This window comes from Gadus morhua, chromosome 4, assembly GCF_902167405.1.
Source record: "Gadus morhua chromosome 4, gadMor3.0, whole genome shotgun sequence".
NCBI lineage: Eukaryota > Metazoa > Chordata > Actinopteri > Gadiformes > Gadidae > Gadus > Gadus morhua.
The window spans coordinates 5,686,022-5,701,982 of NC_044051.1; the positions used below are offsets into that span (position 1 = coordinate 5,686,022).

At 47.8% G+C, this 15,961-nt stretch overlaps 1 protein-coding gene across 1 annotated transcript in view; it reads right to left on the bottom strand.

The window, feature by feature from the left end:
• Window positions 1–417: 417 nt before the first annotated feature.
• The window catches only part of mapk11 (mitogen-activated protein kinase 11), a 15,912-nt gene continuing 368 nt past the window's right edge, over window positions 418–15,961 (bottom strand). Inside the window, 13 exon segments of the mRNA XM_030355327.1 lie at window positions 418–1,106; window positions 2,729–2,902; window positions 4,145–4,223; window positions 4,797–4,819; window positions 4,822–4,875; window positions 5,967–6,038; window positions 6,273–6,387; window positions 6,931–6,978; window positions 7,293–7,322; window positions 7,857–7,968; window positions 8,833–8,891; window positions 9,324–9,453; window positions 15,941–15,961. The exon segment at window positions 15,941–15,961 is cut by the window's right edge and continues 368 nt beyond it. Coding sequence (XP_030211187.1) covers window positions 1,033–1,106; window positions 2,729–2,902; window positions 4,145–4,223; window positions 4,797–4,819; window positions 4,822–4,875; window positions 5,967–6,038; window positions 6,273–6,387; window positions 6,931–6,978; window positions 7,293–7,322; window positions 7,857–7,968; window positions 8,833–8,891; window positions 9,324–9,453; window positions 15,941–15,961 — 991 coding nt within the window. The 3' untranslated portion in view covers window positions 418–1,032.

A 15,961-nucleotide genomic window follows, 5' to 3' on the forward strand; every position in this document is an offset into this window, starting at 1 on the left:
TAACACACAAGTCACATTCTGCGGCCTCATAGTGGATCTTGGTCATAAAGTAGTTATTTTGCTGATTTGGCAGACATCAAGCAGTCAAACGTGTCTTATATAGTGATATATATACTCTTCATAAAATGCATAAGTAATTCATGCAAACAATATATCACTGCAACGTGTGTTAGTTAGGAACAAGAACACATGACTGTTGGCTGCTATAAATAAGACCTCTGTGTGTGTGTGTGTGTGTGTGTGTCTGTGTGTGTGTTTGTGTGTGTGAGTCTTTGTGTCTGTCTTGTCTGTGTGTGTTTGTGTGTGCGTTTGTGTGAGTGTGTGTTTGTGTCTGGTTGGCTGTCTGTCTGTCTATGTGTGTGTCTATGCGTGTGGTGTTGTGTGTGTGTGTGTGTGTGTGTGTGTGTGTGTGTGTGGTGTGTGTGTGTGTGTGTGTGTGTGTGTTGTGTGTGTGTGTGTGTGTGTGTGTGTGACTGCTTACGGCATCTGTGTTAAGGTTTTGGGGCTTAGGCCAAGTTCACTTGTAGCTTTGGAAGACCTAGAGGTGTTTTCTAAACTCTAGAGTGTGTGTGTGTGTGTTTGTGGTGGCCTGGTGCCGTTAGTAAACCGTTGTTTTTAAAACGCTGTTCCTGGCCTCCAGGGGCCTCCAGGGATCCCCACGTCGCCTCCGGGCCCTCGAGGCATCCGGGGGATCCCCAGGGACGCGCCGTAGTTCCACCGACCAGAAACGTTCTCAGCGACCCGTCAGCAGTTCTGTTGTGGTGTGGTTGGTGTTGTTGGAACGTACGGGACAACTCGCACAAATTCCAACAAACTGAAAAATGGGGGGAGGGGGGGGGGGGGGTTGTTTGAGTGATGGGGTTCAAGGCCAAATAATCGCAGAAAACGATGTCTCCCCAAAACTGTCTTGCTGTGTGGGGCGACATGGGGGCTGTGGTCCTTCTCCGTCTGATTCTGGGCTGGGGAGTGGCGGTGGTCCACAGGTGGTTGGGGGGTGGGAAGGGGGGATGGGGGGGGGGGGGGGGGGGGGTCCTACTGCTCCGCCTGTAGATTGCCTGTGTTGGTGCCGGCCCCTGAAGAGTTGATCACCTCCTCAAACACCATCTCTGTACAGGGGGGAAGGGGGGGGGAGGGGGGGGGGGGGAGAAAGAGAAGGGGGGGGGATATGTTAGGACATGTCAAAATGGCAGCAGGGAAAGAAGCAGATGGAGACGATAAGATTAGTCAGAGTATGATCCTTTGTCCGTTTTTCTTTACTTAAAGGGGCCCCCCTCCCATATTATACCACCAGGTGCGAATGTGGTCAGCCACGACAAGCCGTTTGAAATTCTGCCCTTTCCTGCGCCTAATGGTGGGTTCATCAGCTTTCTTGCGGCATTTCTCGGAGGCACGGCCCCTTTTGCCTTCATCTTTCGGAAATCTGAGAGTAGCCGGCAGCCGTCAAGAGATTTATTTTCTTTGTATTTGTACCACGTTGGTCATTTTAATGTCGATTTTATATGCTCTTCCACACTTCATTACATTGCTACTTTATTCCGGTCACCAATTCATACATTGCATGGTCTTGCTGTGCGTGCAATACAATGTAAAGTTGTGTGGTTTGTTTTCGGGCTGGTTTGCTAAAGAGGCATATGAAGCTAACAGTGAACGACGACTAGCCAATTTCCTGACACAATCACAAAGACAAACAGGGACGCTATAAATGCTCCGAGACCGGAAATTACGTCCAGAGTGCAACTCGGAAGGCTGGCGTCGGAGGGTTCAGGAACACATGTAGTGAATTCACAAGTAAGTGGGCGTGTCCACCTAGATCATTGGTTCTCAGTAAATCCTGTTACATTTGTTAGTTTTAATCCGACTGTACATTACTTTGAAAAGGATGAACTTCAGTTTCTTGATTTAGACCTCACTTGACCTCACTCTCAGAGGTCCACGGTGCAACGTTTTTTTTCACCACTGGGATGCTGTCCGCGTTTCCCGCCAAAAAATAATTCCTTTCAGTCAGCCAAAGTCTGGGTTCCTAAATTGGCCCTCAGCTGCCAAAACTTTGAGAACCCCTGACCTAGATGTACGCTGGATAGATCAGTCCACCATCCAACCAATTGGACTATAGCAAATGGTGCTTATCTATCCATCGTACATCTAGGTGGACACTCCCACTTGTGATGTCATTAAAACACAGGAAAAGGCAGATTTTCTAAACGGCTTATAGTGGCTTATCAAACGCACACAAAGGCTGTGTTGTGTAGGTTACTGCTGTTAGTAAGGCCTAACTGCCTGCATGCAATAAGGGAGGCTTGAATATAGGAAGTGGAAGTTCACCAAACCAAAGTAGAACTTACAAACTTCCTGTTACCAATATTCGTTCTCCGTTCTTGCAACACTTAGACTCCCTGCAATGGCTTCAAATATTGATCAGATGTGCTCGCACCTTTAAGTAGCCTTGAAAGTAAACGTTTTGCAACTCCAAAGCCAGTAGGTTTTCTCCGTACATCCGTGACAACGCATGGAAATTGCCCGCAAACTAACTTTAGCTTTAAAGCTCACTTTAAAAGCGTTTAAGCTTACTTTAATTGTGCGCTGTGTTTTGAGGGACAAATGTAAATTAGCCACTAGCTAACTCTGGTAGTTTTTTTATTTTTTATTTTATTGTTCACTCTAGTTAACTCCAGTGGGATTCCATTTAATTGTACGCTGTCCCTTTAAAAACCTTAAGTGGTTGTCGTACCCTTCCACTCCTCTAGCGTGCGGTCCTTGCTCTCCAGCGTCTGGTCGTAGAGCGGGGCTTCTGGCTCGTCCTCTGGGTCGTGGTACTGGGAGAAGTAGGGGTGGGCCAGCGCCTCGCAGGCCGAAATCCGGCCGTCACAGTCCAGCACCAGCATGCGCTTCAGCAGGTCCACGGCTGAGAGAGAGAGAGAGAGAGAGAGAGAGAGAGAGAGAGAGAGAGAGAGAGAGAGAGAGAGAGAGAGAGAGAGAGAGAGAGAGAGAGAGAGAGAGAGAGAGAGAGAGAGAGAGAGAGAGAGAGAGAGAGAGAGAGAGAGAGAGAGAGAGAGAGGTGTGTAGGGGAGAGAGAGAGAGAGCGAGAGGGAGAGAGAGAGGAGGTGTGTAGGGGAGAGAGAGAGAGAGAGCGAGAGAGAGAGAGAGAGAGAGTGAGAGAGAGAGACAGAGAGAGAGAGAGGTGTGTAGGGGAGAGAGACAGAGAGAGAGAGAGGTGTGTAGGGGAGAGAGACAGAGAGAGATTTAGGAGGGAGAGAGGGAATGAAAGGTAGGGGGGAGAGGGGATGAGAGGTAGGGGCGAGAGAGAGACAGATGGTTGGTGTCAGACAGGGCCAGAGATTCAGGGAGATACTGGGAAGTCACACGGATTACGTGGTCAGAGCTCCAACAATGGAGAGAGGAAAAGTTTGCAGAGGGAAACTGTAGAGTAAAATAGACAGAAACCTCCAGACAATTGTGTATAGAAGATAGACCTGAGGACTTTCCTAATATGGATTATCACATCGTCAGCATATAGCTTGAACGATGCATTTTCTCATCTCAGTTTACCCTGTTTTAATATTTTTATGAATGAATAAAAAAAGTGTTTTATTTTAAGTTACCATTAAACAGTTTTACTTAAGCCATCCAACAATGAACAATGCTCCCAGGCCTTAACAACGATGGCTGCGACAATTTCTAAATTTCTCAGATTCTCATACAATACGGAATCTGCCATAACCATCCTACCCCGAACAACCTAACAACATTCAATCAATCAATCAATCCTTTATTTAACCAGGTAAGAACATTTCTCCTGGCACTTTATGCAAGCACTTATGTACGTCGTATTTAGCTATAGTACTTAGTTATGTAGCATCTTATCCTAGCTATCTTTGTTGTATAAGGGGAATTGATTAACCTAGTGATTGTGATTGCTTGGCAATTGGTTCTATGAACATCCTTATTGTACTGACAGTGATATTTTTTCTTATGACAAATGTACTTATTGTAAGTCGCTTTGGATAGAGCGTCTGCTAAATGCCATAAATGTAAATGTCACATCCTTTCCCTGTTAAAAAATCTGACAGAGACTAGAGAGTCAGGGAAGGTGAATGTGGTAACAAAAGGGCATTCTGTAAGAGGTTGGTGTCGGGGGTCTTCTCACCCATGGGGTTGGCTCCTCTAAAGATCTTCTCCAGGTCTTGTTGGGGCATGAAAGGCAGTGACTGTATGTACTTCTGAGCCTACAGACCACCAGGGAGACACGGACACATCCAATCAGATCAATGGCACAGATCATCACTCTACCAGGCCCACACTGACCTTATTGATCAATTGATCATCAATTAGACAGAGGTGGGAGGAGTGAGATTTGTTGGTGTTGTCTGAGAGGGATTTCTCCCCTGGGACCAGAGAGGCCAAGGAGCCATAGTATTTAAAAATAAGTCATTAACTCACACTTTAGGCGTTTCACTATAATTCTGAAATCTACGTATTTATTATTTAGAATTAGAAACTTTTTGTTTTTCTGATTTTGGTTCATTGCGTTTTCTTTCCTTTCCTGAGGAGCAACAGATCAATGAACTTATGAATCAGAAATTTACTTTTTTATAATTAGAAACTTTAGTTCTCTACCTCAAGTTCATAATGTGTTCTTTACTTTCACGAGGAGCATATTTGACCTTAGGGCGCGTTTGACCACTGGCCCTTAAACCAGCTGAACGTAACAGAGTAAGGGAATTCAACTGTCAACTGGTAAGGGAAAATCCACCCATCATTTCATATTCATCCCATCCCTGCCCCCCCTCTCTCCTCACATGTTCCGAGGAGATCTTCTGCGGAGGTCGGGCGTGGGCGTGCCCACCACCTCCATGATTCTCTTCAGCTGGTCGATGTCTGGTGACAGCGGGGGGGTCAAGGAGAGCGCCGGCGAAAGCGAGAAGATGAAGGTGACGTACCTCTGTCACACCCACCGAAACACAAACAACTTTTACCTTTGTTTTAGCCGTTAGCATTTGACTTGGTTTTAGCTAAGCCGATAGCATTTAACTTGCTGTTGGCTTAGCCGATAGCATTTAACTTGGTCTTAGCTAAGGCCGATAGCATTTAACTTGGCTTTATCTTAGCAGTTAGCATTTAACTTGGTTTCACCTTAGCTGTTAGCTTTTAACTTGGGTTCAACTTAGCCTTTAGCATTTAACGTGGTTATACCTTAGCCGTTAATATTTAACTCAGTTTGCCTAAGCCGTTAGAATAGCTTAATGTTCCTCTGTTTCCTAGGATAGGTGAGTGCCCTTCGAGGGAGTGCTGTGAAAACAATGTCTTCTGAACTTCAACTCCTTTACTGCAATTAAAATAACAGTTCCAACCTTGGTGTCATTGGTTTGCGATTGGTCTGATTCAGAAAGACATGTGTCAATGGTCCGACATTGCTGTGTAAACAGTTTGATGTTGCCAAACCAAAAGTATTTCAAAATGCGGGCATAAAGCGGAACTGGCTTATGTTTGGAAAAATAGCAGAGAGTGATGTTCTACTTGAACTTAGCCTTTCACTTACTCTGCAGAATGTCTTTGTCTCAAGCGTTCTCTGGACTATATCACGGAATTAAACTCGTGTCGTTATTCTTTCAGACATGGTATGCGGCGACTTAAACAAGTGAACCTTTTGTGATCTTTGTTGTTCTTTTCCCTTCCACCCCTCACCCCTTCGGAAAGGTCTAGAATTGTGATTGCAAATCAGCCTGTGGTCTTGTGTGTGGGTAGCGGTCTTGTGTGTGTGAGGGTGTGGTCTTTTGTGTGTGTGTGTGTGTGTGTGTGTGTGTGTGTGTGTGTGTGTGGTGTGTGTGTGTGTGTGTGGTGTGTGTGTGTGTGTGTGTGTGTGTGTGTGTGTGTGTGTGTGTGTCCATGCACTGCGCGTATTAAGTGCTCAAAAACAACGGCATAATAATCTGACGACGTTTGCAAAGTTTTTCGGGAGATAAGGATACAATCGTTTCCAGGAAATAGAACCTTCCCCTTCAGGAGTTCTCCCATGATGCACCCCACCGACCAGATGTCCACTGAGAAGAGAGAAAAACACGATATAAAAAAAAACAATACCGTGGCATCCATCTTGTAAAGAAACACAGCAAACTCTTTTCAAATAACTGCGACATAGTAGGTCTTCCATGGTACTCTTTAATGCGTGTGTGTCCCTCTGTGTGTGTGTGTGTGTGTGTGTGTGTGTGTGTGTGTGTGTGTGGTGTGTGTGTGTGTGTGTGTGTGTGTGTGTGTGTGTGTGTGTGTGTGCTCACCGTTCTGGTTGTAGTGCATCCAGTTCAGCATGATCTCTGGCGCCCGGTACCATCTCGTCGCCACATAGCCCGTCATCTCGTCGTCCGTCTGTCTGGCCAGTCCGAAGTCGAGGATCTGAGGAAGAGAGAGACAATGTGAGAGAGAAAGAGAGAGAGAGACGGAGAGAGAGAGAGAGAGAGAGAGAGAGAGAGAGAGAGAGAGAGAGAGAGGACAGAGACAGAGACAGAGAGAGAGAGAGAGAGAGAGAGAGAGAGAGATCGGGGGGTAGGTGGGGGGGAGAGGGACGGACAGACGAGGTAGGGGGGAGAAAGGGAGAAAGAAAGACAGGGAGAGAGGAAGACAGGTAAGGGGGAGACAGACAGACAGAGGTAGTGGGGAGAAAGGGAGAGAGTGAGACAGACAGGGAGAGAGACAAACAGGTAGGGGGGAGAGAGACAGACGGAAAGACAGACAGAAGTAGGTATTGGGGAAAGAGACAGACAGACAGACAGACAGACAGACAGACAGACAGACAGACAGACAGACAGACAGAGGTAGGTAGGGGGGGGAAAGACAGAGAGAGAGACATTATCCTATCGGTTGCCATGGCGATGGCTCTACGTCAGGGAATGGGTGAAGGGTGGAGAGTTTGTCTGTATCATGACGGTCTGATCTTACCCGGAGCTCACAGTCTTCGTTAACGGCCACGTTACTAGGCTTCAGGTCCTGGGAGAGACATAAAAACAAGGGGAGGACCGCACTTCAATGTTAATGGTCGGAAAAAAAAATCTATGAAAATTCATACGCACATACATATCACGTAGGTGTATGGAAAGGCAAATTCTACTATCATAGCAGCAGCACAGAGAAAGGGATTTATCAGGCCACCATTTTGGATCGTCACCCGCATCGACGGCAAACACACAAGAAAAAACTCTAATTGGAATGACACTGTTAACTATTAATGATGACACTAGGAAGGAGATGTAGAACCTGACTGGGTTGTAAAACCTTAGGGGAAGATTGGCATGATCACTCACTCTGTGGATCAGGCCAGCTGAATGGATATACTGCCGCGTGGGCGAGCGATGGGGAGAGAGAGAGAGGGGGGGGGGGGAGAGGAGCGAGAGCGGCGAGAGAGGAGACATAATGGGGAGAGAGGTCAACAGTGCATTCCAGTTGTTGGCCTGCTTTCTAAAAAGAAGGGGTTCCTTTGTTTCTGGAAGGTCCCACGCTTCCACGGCCTGCTGGTCAGAGGACAACCACAGGGTAATCTTAAACGCCAATAATCAGGGATATTGATAAAGGTCTATTGATGAACAAAAGTTTATTAGAAAAAGTGTTGATGTGTATGAGAAAAAAAAGAGAACTAAGATTGATGCATCATGTTTCACTATTGAAAATACTTCAAAATATGTAACGTTCTATAGATAATAATATAATAATGAAATGTAGGAACAAAATGACTCATCAATTCATTAAAGTAGCAAATATTGTATTGGTTCGTATTAAATCGAAGGGACATTAATTTACCTTAAAAAAAATTATGTAGAATTATATAAAGATATTTTTCCCTCGGAAGAAATGCATGATGGGTAAATTACCTTCAACCCCCGGAGAAGCTGGTAAATGAGGAACTGCACGTGCTCGTCCGACAGCCGCTGGAACTTGACGATGTTGTTGAGGTCGGCCCCCATCAGGTTGGTCACAAGGTAACTGAAGGGTCGGATCGGTAAAAGCAGAAGTTCATGTGTGCTTGTGGAAGTTCACACGTACGCAATAGACACACACCGGGCTGAACTTGACCACCTGCTCGTATGTGCGGAATCTAGGACAAGCAAACAGCTGCAGAAATACTTTAGTGAAACCTCATGCTCCTTGGGCGCATGCAGATGCAACAATATTGCATTGGCATCGTCCATTTAATGTTACTCTTCCTATTTCAGTCGTTTATGAGGTTCCGGTTTCCTAAGCGCCAGTTATTGACAGAGATAAGGCGTTAAAGGGCGCCTTGATCAAGGTCCCTGCCGGCTGACATTGGGAGTCAAACCCAGACCCCTTCTGGGCTGGTTCACACTATGGTGAATAATTAACATTATGTTGAATGAATTTACTAAGTTACCGCTGAATTTGGATATTTGTCATTCAAGACTCACTTGTTTCGAGCTCAACTAGACTCTGAATAGCCCTCCCACACCCCTCTTGCTCACTTAATTGTATGTTGTACGTCCTTGCACTTAAAAATAGTACTTAGCATTGTGTAGCATCTTATCCCATCTTCGCTGTATATGGGGAATGGATTGAGCTAGCAATTGTAAGTGCTTGGCACTTGGTTCTCTGAACATCCTTACTGAACCGACAGTGATATATTGTTGTTTCTTTCTTTCTTTCTTCTTAGAAATGTAATTATTGTAAGTCGCTTTGGATAAAAGCGTCTGCTCCATTCCCTGAATGTAAATTAAGGAGCAGGTAGGGGCATCTGGCTCAACGATGACTACAGCTACACTGTGGACATTGGGGTTCGAAACCGGCTGGGTGTGAAACAGCACCCCTTCACTGGGTTATACCAAAACCACGTACAGTTCGGTGAACTCTTCTAGCGTGGCTCCGGGCGTGAAGACGTCCAGGAGTCCTATGACCTGGGGGAGTAGAGAAACAAGGGTTTGGGGTCAGTAACAGTCCCGCTGAGAACCTGTCCACACTACTATCGATCCGTTGGTCCTGGCCTGCCATCACGTTCCCGTTCTACCAGATGGATTTAAAGGGCCAGTCCCCTGTTTGTTGTGGTGGAGCCAGGGTGAAACGTGATGTAAACAGAGTGTTGCTGACGACCGTATAGTGCTGTTGTCCAGACATCGACCGCGCTCCAAAGTGTTGTGGGCGAGCATGCGCGAAAAACGACCAACCGACGAAAAAATAATAACGGTTTATTATAAACTGATAAATAATTATAATACTTCAGCACTGAAGACTGAAATGGTTTCACATTGATTACAGTGTAGTGTAGACGTGGCCTGACTCTCTTTATATCTTGGATTGATGTTTTTAGCAACTTTAAAGACTTGACGTACGTTTTCGTGCTTCATGTGCTTCAGCAGCCGGAGTTCCCTGTAGGAGCGCCGACTGTGGATCAGAGACTGGAACGGTCTGGACAGCTTCTTCACCGCCACTTTCTCCCGTAGCACCACGTCGTACGCCGAGCTGGGGGGGGGGAGAAAGGAGAGACAGTTATGGAACCGAGCAGTTGAACTGAGAAATGCTTCAAATATAGAAGAGAGAAGCCCTGGTTGATTGTTGGTTGACAGAGAGATGTTGTGAACGTAGGTGTTGTTATGGATGCGGCTAACCCCCTCCTTATCGCGGCAGGGGGTGTGTGTGTGTGTGTGTGTGTGTGTGTGTGTGTGTGTGTGTGTGTGTGTGTGTGTGTGTGTGGTGTGTGTGTGTGTGTGTGTGTGTGTGTTTGTTTTGTTGGGTGCTTGTGTGTTTGTGAGTATATTTTTGCATGCATTTGTATGTGTTTGTGTGTGTGTGTGTGTGTGTGTGTGTGTGTGTGTGTGTGTGTGTGTGTGTGTGTGTGTGTGTGTGTGTGTGTGTGTGTGTGTGTGTGTGTGTGTGGATGTGCTTGTGTGCTTGTATGCATGTGTATGTGTTTGCATGCATGTCTATGTGTTTACAGCGCCTGCTTGTCTTTTGTGTGTGTGTGTGTCTATGTGTCTCTGTGTGTGTGCGTGGTCGGCCACAGCCCTGTCCTTCTCTAATACATTCTCAAGAAAGAGGAAGTCATCACCGGGCCACCGATGACATAAGAGGAAAAAGCAGCAGAGCTGTCGACACACCTCACAGCAGTGGAAAACAGAAGCACTCCAAAGAGGAAGAGAGACCCAGGAGAGACCGAGAGAGAGAGTAAGGCAGACAGACAGAGAGAGAGAGACCGAGAGAGGGAGAGACTGAGAGAGAGAGAGAGCGAGAGACACAGACAGACAGACAGACAGACAAGACAGAAGGAGCGAGAGAGGGAGAGAGACAGACAGAGAGAGAGATAGAGAGAGGGAGAGAAAGAGAGAGAGAAAGAGAGGGAGAGAGAGAGAGAGAGAGAGAGAGTAGACGAAACAACAGAAAGGAGGACAGCACAGCCTGAACGTTTCTGTTGCTGTACGAAATGGATCGGGCTGGCAACTGAGAATACTAACAGGAGGCTGCTCTGCACGTTTCACTTCTTTCTTCCGGTGGAAGGAAAGCTCTTCTCTAGTTCGTGTTATTTGAGGCTCAGACCTCAGTTCAAGCACGACGTTGTCGATAACACAACAACCACACTGTCTCTATGTGGCGTTTAACACTCACTCTTGGGTCCACACACTCTGTGAATAAGACCTGTGTGTTGGCTATTTCAGGCCCAGTCTCTGTTCGCATAACGCCGACAGTAGTGGTACCTTTATAGTTAAAATATATCTGCAATCCAATGGCTATACCCTAAAGGCTACAGCCCTCTGTTGTGCTTAGTCATTGTGTTAGCTAGCATGGTCTGAAACCCTGCCGTTTGCATGAGAGTACCTGACTATGAGCTAACGTCGTGCTAGACGCTGGCCGAGGCAGAGACCCCCCTGTGGTGATCCCCCATCCTCCTCTTCTGTGTTCGCCTCGGACCCCCTGCCAACCAGACCTGATGCCCCTACCCTGGGTGTTAAGCCAACCGGCTGGTCTGCCCCTCTGACACACGAGTGCCCTAACCCAAACGCACACACACACATGCCACGTGCACCCAACAGACACATGCATTTACGCAAGCATACACACACATCGCACGCATGCACACAACACGTACACACATGCATGCATGCAAGCATAAACATGTGTGCATGCACCAAACACACAAATGCATGCACGCAAGCATACACGCACACACACACACACACACACACACACAGCACACGCACGCATGCACACACACACACACACATACATGCACGGAGGCATACACAGGCACAGAGCATACGCACGCGTGCACTCAACACACACATGCATGCAACCATACACACACGCACACAGCAAACCCATGCATGCACACAACACACACACAGGTGTGCACACGCACACACACAAACAGAACAAATGCATGCATGCAAGCAAAAATACACAGGCACACAGTGCACGCACGCATGCAAAAAACACACATTAGCCACACACACACACACGCACACACATACAAAGTGTCTGTCGATGAATTTCGTTGTTCTCCTTTCCTGTTTCGACTAATATTGACATTCTCTGCCAGGGCTTGTGACATCTGCACATCCTGTTCTGCATGTCCTTGTTTTCAGCGATAAGTCTTAACGCGAACATGTGGAGGGTGTGGTGTGTTGCTCGCTGTCTGTTGCTCCATGGTGTCGGTCACATGGGTTTTAGCCGTCACGTGATGACGGCTGCCCTATTCATTCGGGGGCTTTCTGTCGTTTTATGTCTCATCGCCGTAGCAGCTCCGGCATGAGACTGCAGGAGATACAGGACGTAGTTCTCTCTCTCCTCTTCAATGGCACCCCTTCATCTGTTATCTTCTCCTCATCGTCTTCTAGACATGTATCTCTCTCTCTCTCTCTGTCTGTCTGTCTGTCTGTCTCTTTGTTTGTCTCAATATTTCTGTGTCTGTCTGGCTTTCCCTCTGTCTTATTCTCTCTCTCTCTCTCTCTCTCTCTCTCTCTCTCTCTCTCTCTCTCTCTCTCTCTCTCTCTCTCTCTCTCTCTCTCTCTCTCTCTCTCTCTCTCTCTCTCTCTCTCTGTGTGTCTGTGTCTGTGTCTGTGTCTGTCTCTGTCTCTGTCTCTGTCTCACTCTCTCTGTCTGTGTAACTGTCTCTCTGTTTCTGTCTGTCTGTCTGTCTGTCTGTCTGTCTGTATCTCTCTGTTTGTCTTCATCTCTCCATGTCTGTCAGGCTGTCCCTCTCTCTTTCTGTCTGTGTAGCTGTCTCTCTGTATCTCTTTCTAACTTGGGTTGGTCCCCGACTCTCCATTTCTCGTTCTCTCTCTCTAAACACATCAATATCCATTATACCAACCTGTTTGACCTTTGACTCCGGCAATCAGTTATGCCGGCTGACCGACAGTTTTACTGCTCTGTTACTACCAACGCACACTCCCTGACCTGAACCCTGAACCCCCCAATCTAAAGCCCCCACTCCTCCCCCTCTCCCCCTCTCCTCCCTCACCCTCCCCCCTTCCCCCTCCCCCCTCCCACTCTCTATTGCTAATCAATCAGTGCTGCTTTGAGGAGCTCAGCAACAAAGGCTGTGAAGTCCCCATAACAAAGCAGAGGAGGGACGGCTGTGAGGGAATGTTCCACATCGCCACCTCTCTCTGTCTCTGTCTCACTCCCTCTGTCTCTCACTTCTTCTCTGTCTCCCTCTCTCTGTCTCTCTCTGTCTCTCTCTATGTCTTCCTCTGTATCTCTCTCTCTCTCTCTGTCTACCTCCCTCTTTCTCTCTCTCTCCCTCTGTCTCCCTCTCTCTGTATGGCTCTCTGTCGTTCTCTCTCTCTCTCTCTCTCTCTCTCTCTCTCTCTCTGTCTGTGTGTGTATCTCTCTGTCTTTGTCTCTGTCTCTGTCTCTGTCTCTCTCTCTGTCTGTGTGTGCCTCTGTCTCTCTCTCTCTCTCTCTCTCCCTCTCTCTCTGTCTCTGTCTCTCTGTCTCTCTCTGTCTCCCTCAATCTCTCTCTGTCTCTCTGTCTGTCTGTCTGTCTCTGTCTGTCTGTCGCTCTCTCTGTATGTCTGTCTCCCTCTCCTTCTGTCGCTCTCTTTCTCTCTCTGTCTTCCTCTCTCTCTCTGTCTCTGTCTCTCTTTATTCCTCTTTTCCTCCCTCTTTCTCAGAACGACTTTCTCGGTCTCTATCTCTCTATCCATCCATCCATCCATCCATCCATCCATACAACTATACATTTCTAAATTTCTCTCTCTGTCTTTATGCATCGATCCTTCTCTCTCTGCTCTTTCAGTGTCTGTTTACATCTAAAATATTTGTGTTCATTTCAAGAGAGAGTGATGTGATCGATGTGTGTGTGTGTGTGTGTGTGTGTGTGTGTGTGTGTGTGTGTGTGTGTGTGTGTGTGTGTGTGTGTGCGTGCGTTTGTGTATGTGCGGGGAGGGGCGTACACCAGAAGTGGGATGATCGGAGGCGTGTAAAAGCCCAAGGCTGACGGTAAAAGAGGTGACTCCATCACCTGTCTTGGTCGACTCCTACCTCCACTGTTTATGTCATCAGCGCTCTGACCTCATGCATTCATGCTCCAACAACAGCCTGTTCATACGAAGCACACTGAGTGCAGGGATGACTGCGACAGATGATAAGCAAGTGATATTCCTAGTACTGTTTGTTCATTTAGCTCTTGTCCAAAGGCACTCACAGTGAATTCCGATTGAGAAGGATTTTCGGATCTTGTTCAGGGGGTTGCAAACGTGGTGATCCACCCCAAACACAACACACCGTCCCAAACACAACACACCACCCCAAACACAACACACCGTCCCAAACACAACACACCACCCCAAACACAACACCATCCCTAACACACCGTCCCAAACACAACACACCACCCCAAACACAACACACCACCCCAAACACAACACACCGTCCCAAACACAACACACCACCCCAAACACAACACACCGTCCCAAACACAACACACCACCCCAAACACAACACACCGTCCCAAACACAACACACCACCCCAAACACAACACACCGTCCCAAACACAACACACCACCCCAAACACAACACACCGTCCCAAACACAACACACCACCCCAAACACAACACCGTCCCAAACACAACACCACCCCAAACACAACACCACCCCAAACACAACACCACCCCTAACACAACACCACCCCAAACACAACACACCGTCCCAAACACAACACCACCCCAAACACAACACCGTCCCTAACACAACACCACCCCAAACACAACACCACCCCAAACACAACACCATCCCTAACACAACACCACCCCAAACACAACACCACCCCAAACACAACACCACCCCAAACACAACACCACCCCAAACACAATGCCATCCCTAACACAACACCCCCCTTAACCCTCTCGCTCTGTCTCTGTCTCTGTCTCTCTCTCTCTCTCTCTCTCTCTCTCTCTCTCTCTCTCTCTCTCTCTCTCTCTCTCTCTCTCTCTCTCTCTCTCTCTCTCTCTCTCTCTCTCTCTCTCTCTCTCTCTCACTCTCTCAATATGTAAATATCCATCATAACAAACCGTTTGACCTTAGACTCCAAGAATCAGTCAACACAATCGACAAAGAGCCAGGGTCCTGCAACGCAAACACCAGTTTGAATATTTGCATAACTGCGGGTGTAGACCGGTTTGTCCTCATGTTTTGGCTATATCGCTGTCTGTTCTGTATTTAAAATAACCCACTTGGGTCTAGGGCTGACATTTGAATCGGTAATCACAAATACTCCTTTCTCACAATACCTAGTTTGTCTCCTGTCTCAACAAAGAAATCCGTCTCTGACTGTGGACTGTGTAGACCTATCTCTCAGAAACCCTTTGAATCGGACACTATAGGCCTATATGAGGCAGGTCTTTACTACAAACATACGGATTGCTACAGACCGCGCGAGCCGCCCCTCACCGCGGCACGTTGCCATGGCGATGGAGGGGGGATGTGTGAGAGAGAGAGAGAGAGAGAGAGAGAGAGAGAGAGAGAGAGAGAGAGAGAGAGAGAGAGAGAGAGAGAGAGAGAGAAGAGAGAGAGAGAGAGAAGAGAGAGAGGAGAGAGAGAGAGAGAGAGAGAGAGAGAGAGAGAGAGCTCAAAACGAACGGGGATTCATTACAGCAATCAAACAGTGACACGAAGGCAGGTAGACAGACAGAAAGGTGTGTGTGGGGGGGGGGGGGGGGGGGGGGGGGGGGGGGGGGGGGGGGGGGGGGGGGGAGAGGCCGTTGGCTAGGGAGCGGTTGATAAATAATTGATTAGGTCGTTAATTACAGGCCCTACTCTTCACATGTGAGCTACCCCCCACCCACCCCTGCTGTGCGGCGTGCATGTGTCTTTAATACTACTGGCAGAGCCTCCTGCGTTGATCCAAGTGAATGTGCGTTGTTTTTGCCCATCCCTTTCCAGAGAAGAGCCTGCTGGTTCTGCTGCCTTGTACGCATGTCTGGGATAAGTTGGTCCCCGTGTTATTCAGCGCTATTTGGCCCGGTGTGGTGCACGAACAGCGTAGCCTAACCATCGGCATTCGGGGGAACCCTCCCAAAGGACTAGGGGAACGGATAGGGCGAGGCAGGGACAGAAACGCCACATCATAGGCTATCTCGCAGTTCGCCGCACTATCACTGAAGTCCATAAACAAATAGAACAATACGCCAAGGTTTGGATGTGTACACACACATGGATGCAGCTGGACCACACCAACACAACACAAATGCACGAGACGAGACGACAGCAAAGGCTCTACACAACACTGCCTCTTTTTCTAACAATAATTCGCTCAAAACCGCAGGAGAAAAGGTGTGTGTGTGTGTGTGTGTGTGTGTGTGTGTGTGTGTGTGTGTGTGTGTGTGTGTGTGTGTGTGTGTGTGTGTGTGTGTGTGTGTGTGTGTGTGTGACGTGTGTGTATGATGGAGTGATATCGCGTCCCATCATCGGTGCGATGGGAGCCTCGCCCCTCCCTGTAGGACCACTCACCACACGGACCCGTAGGCGCCC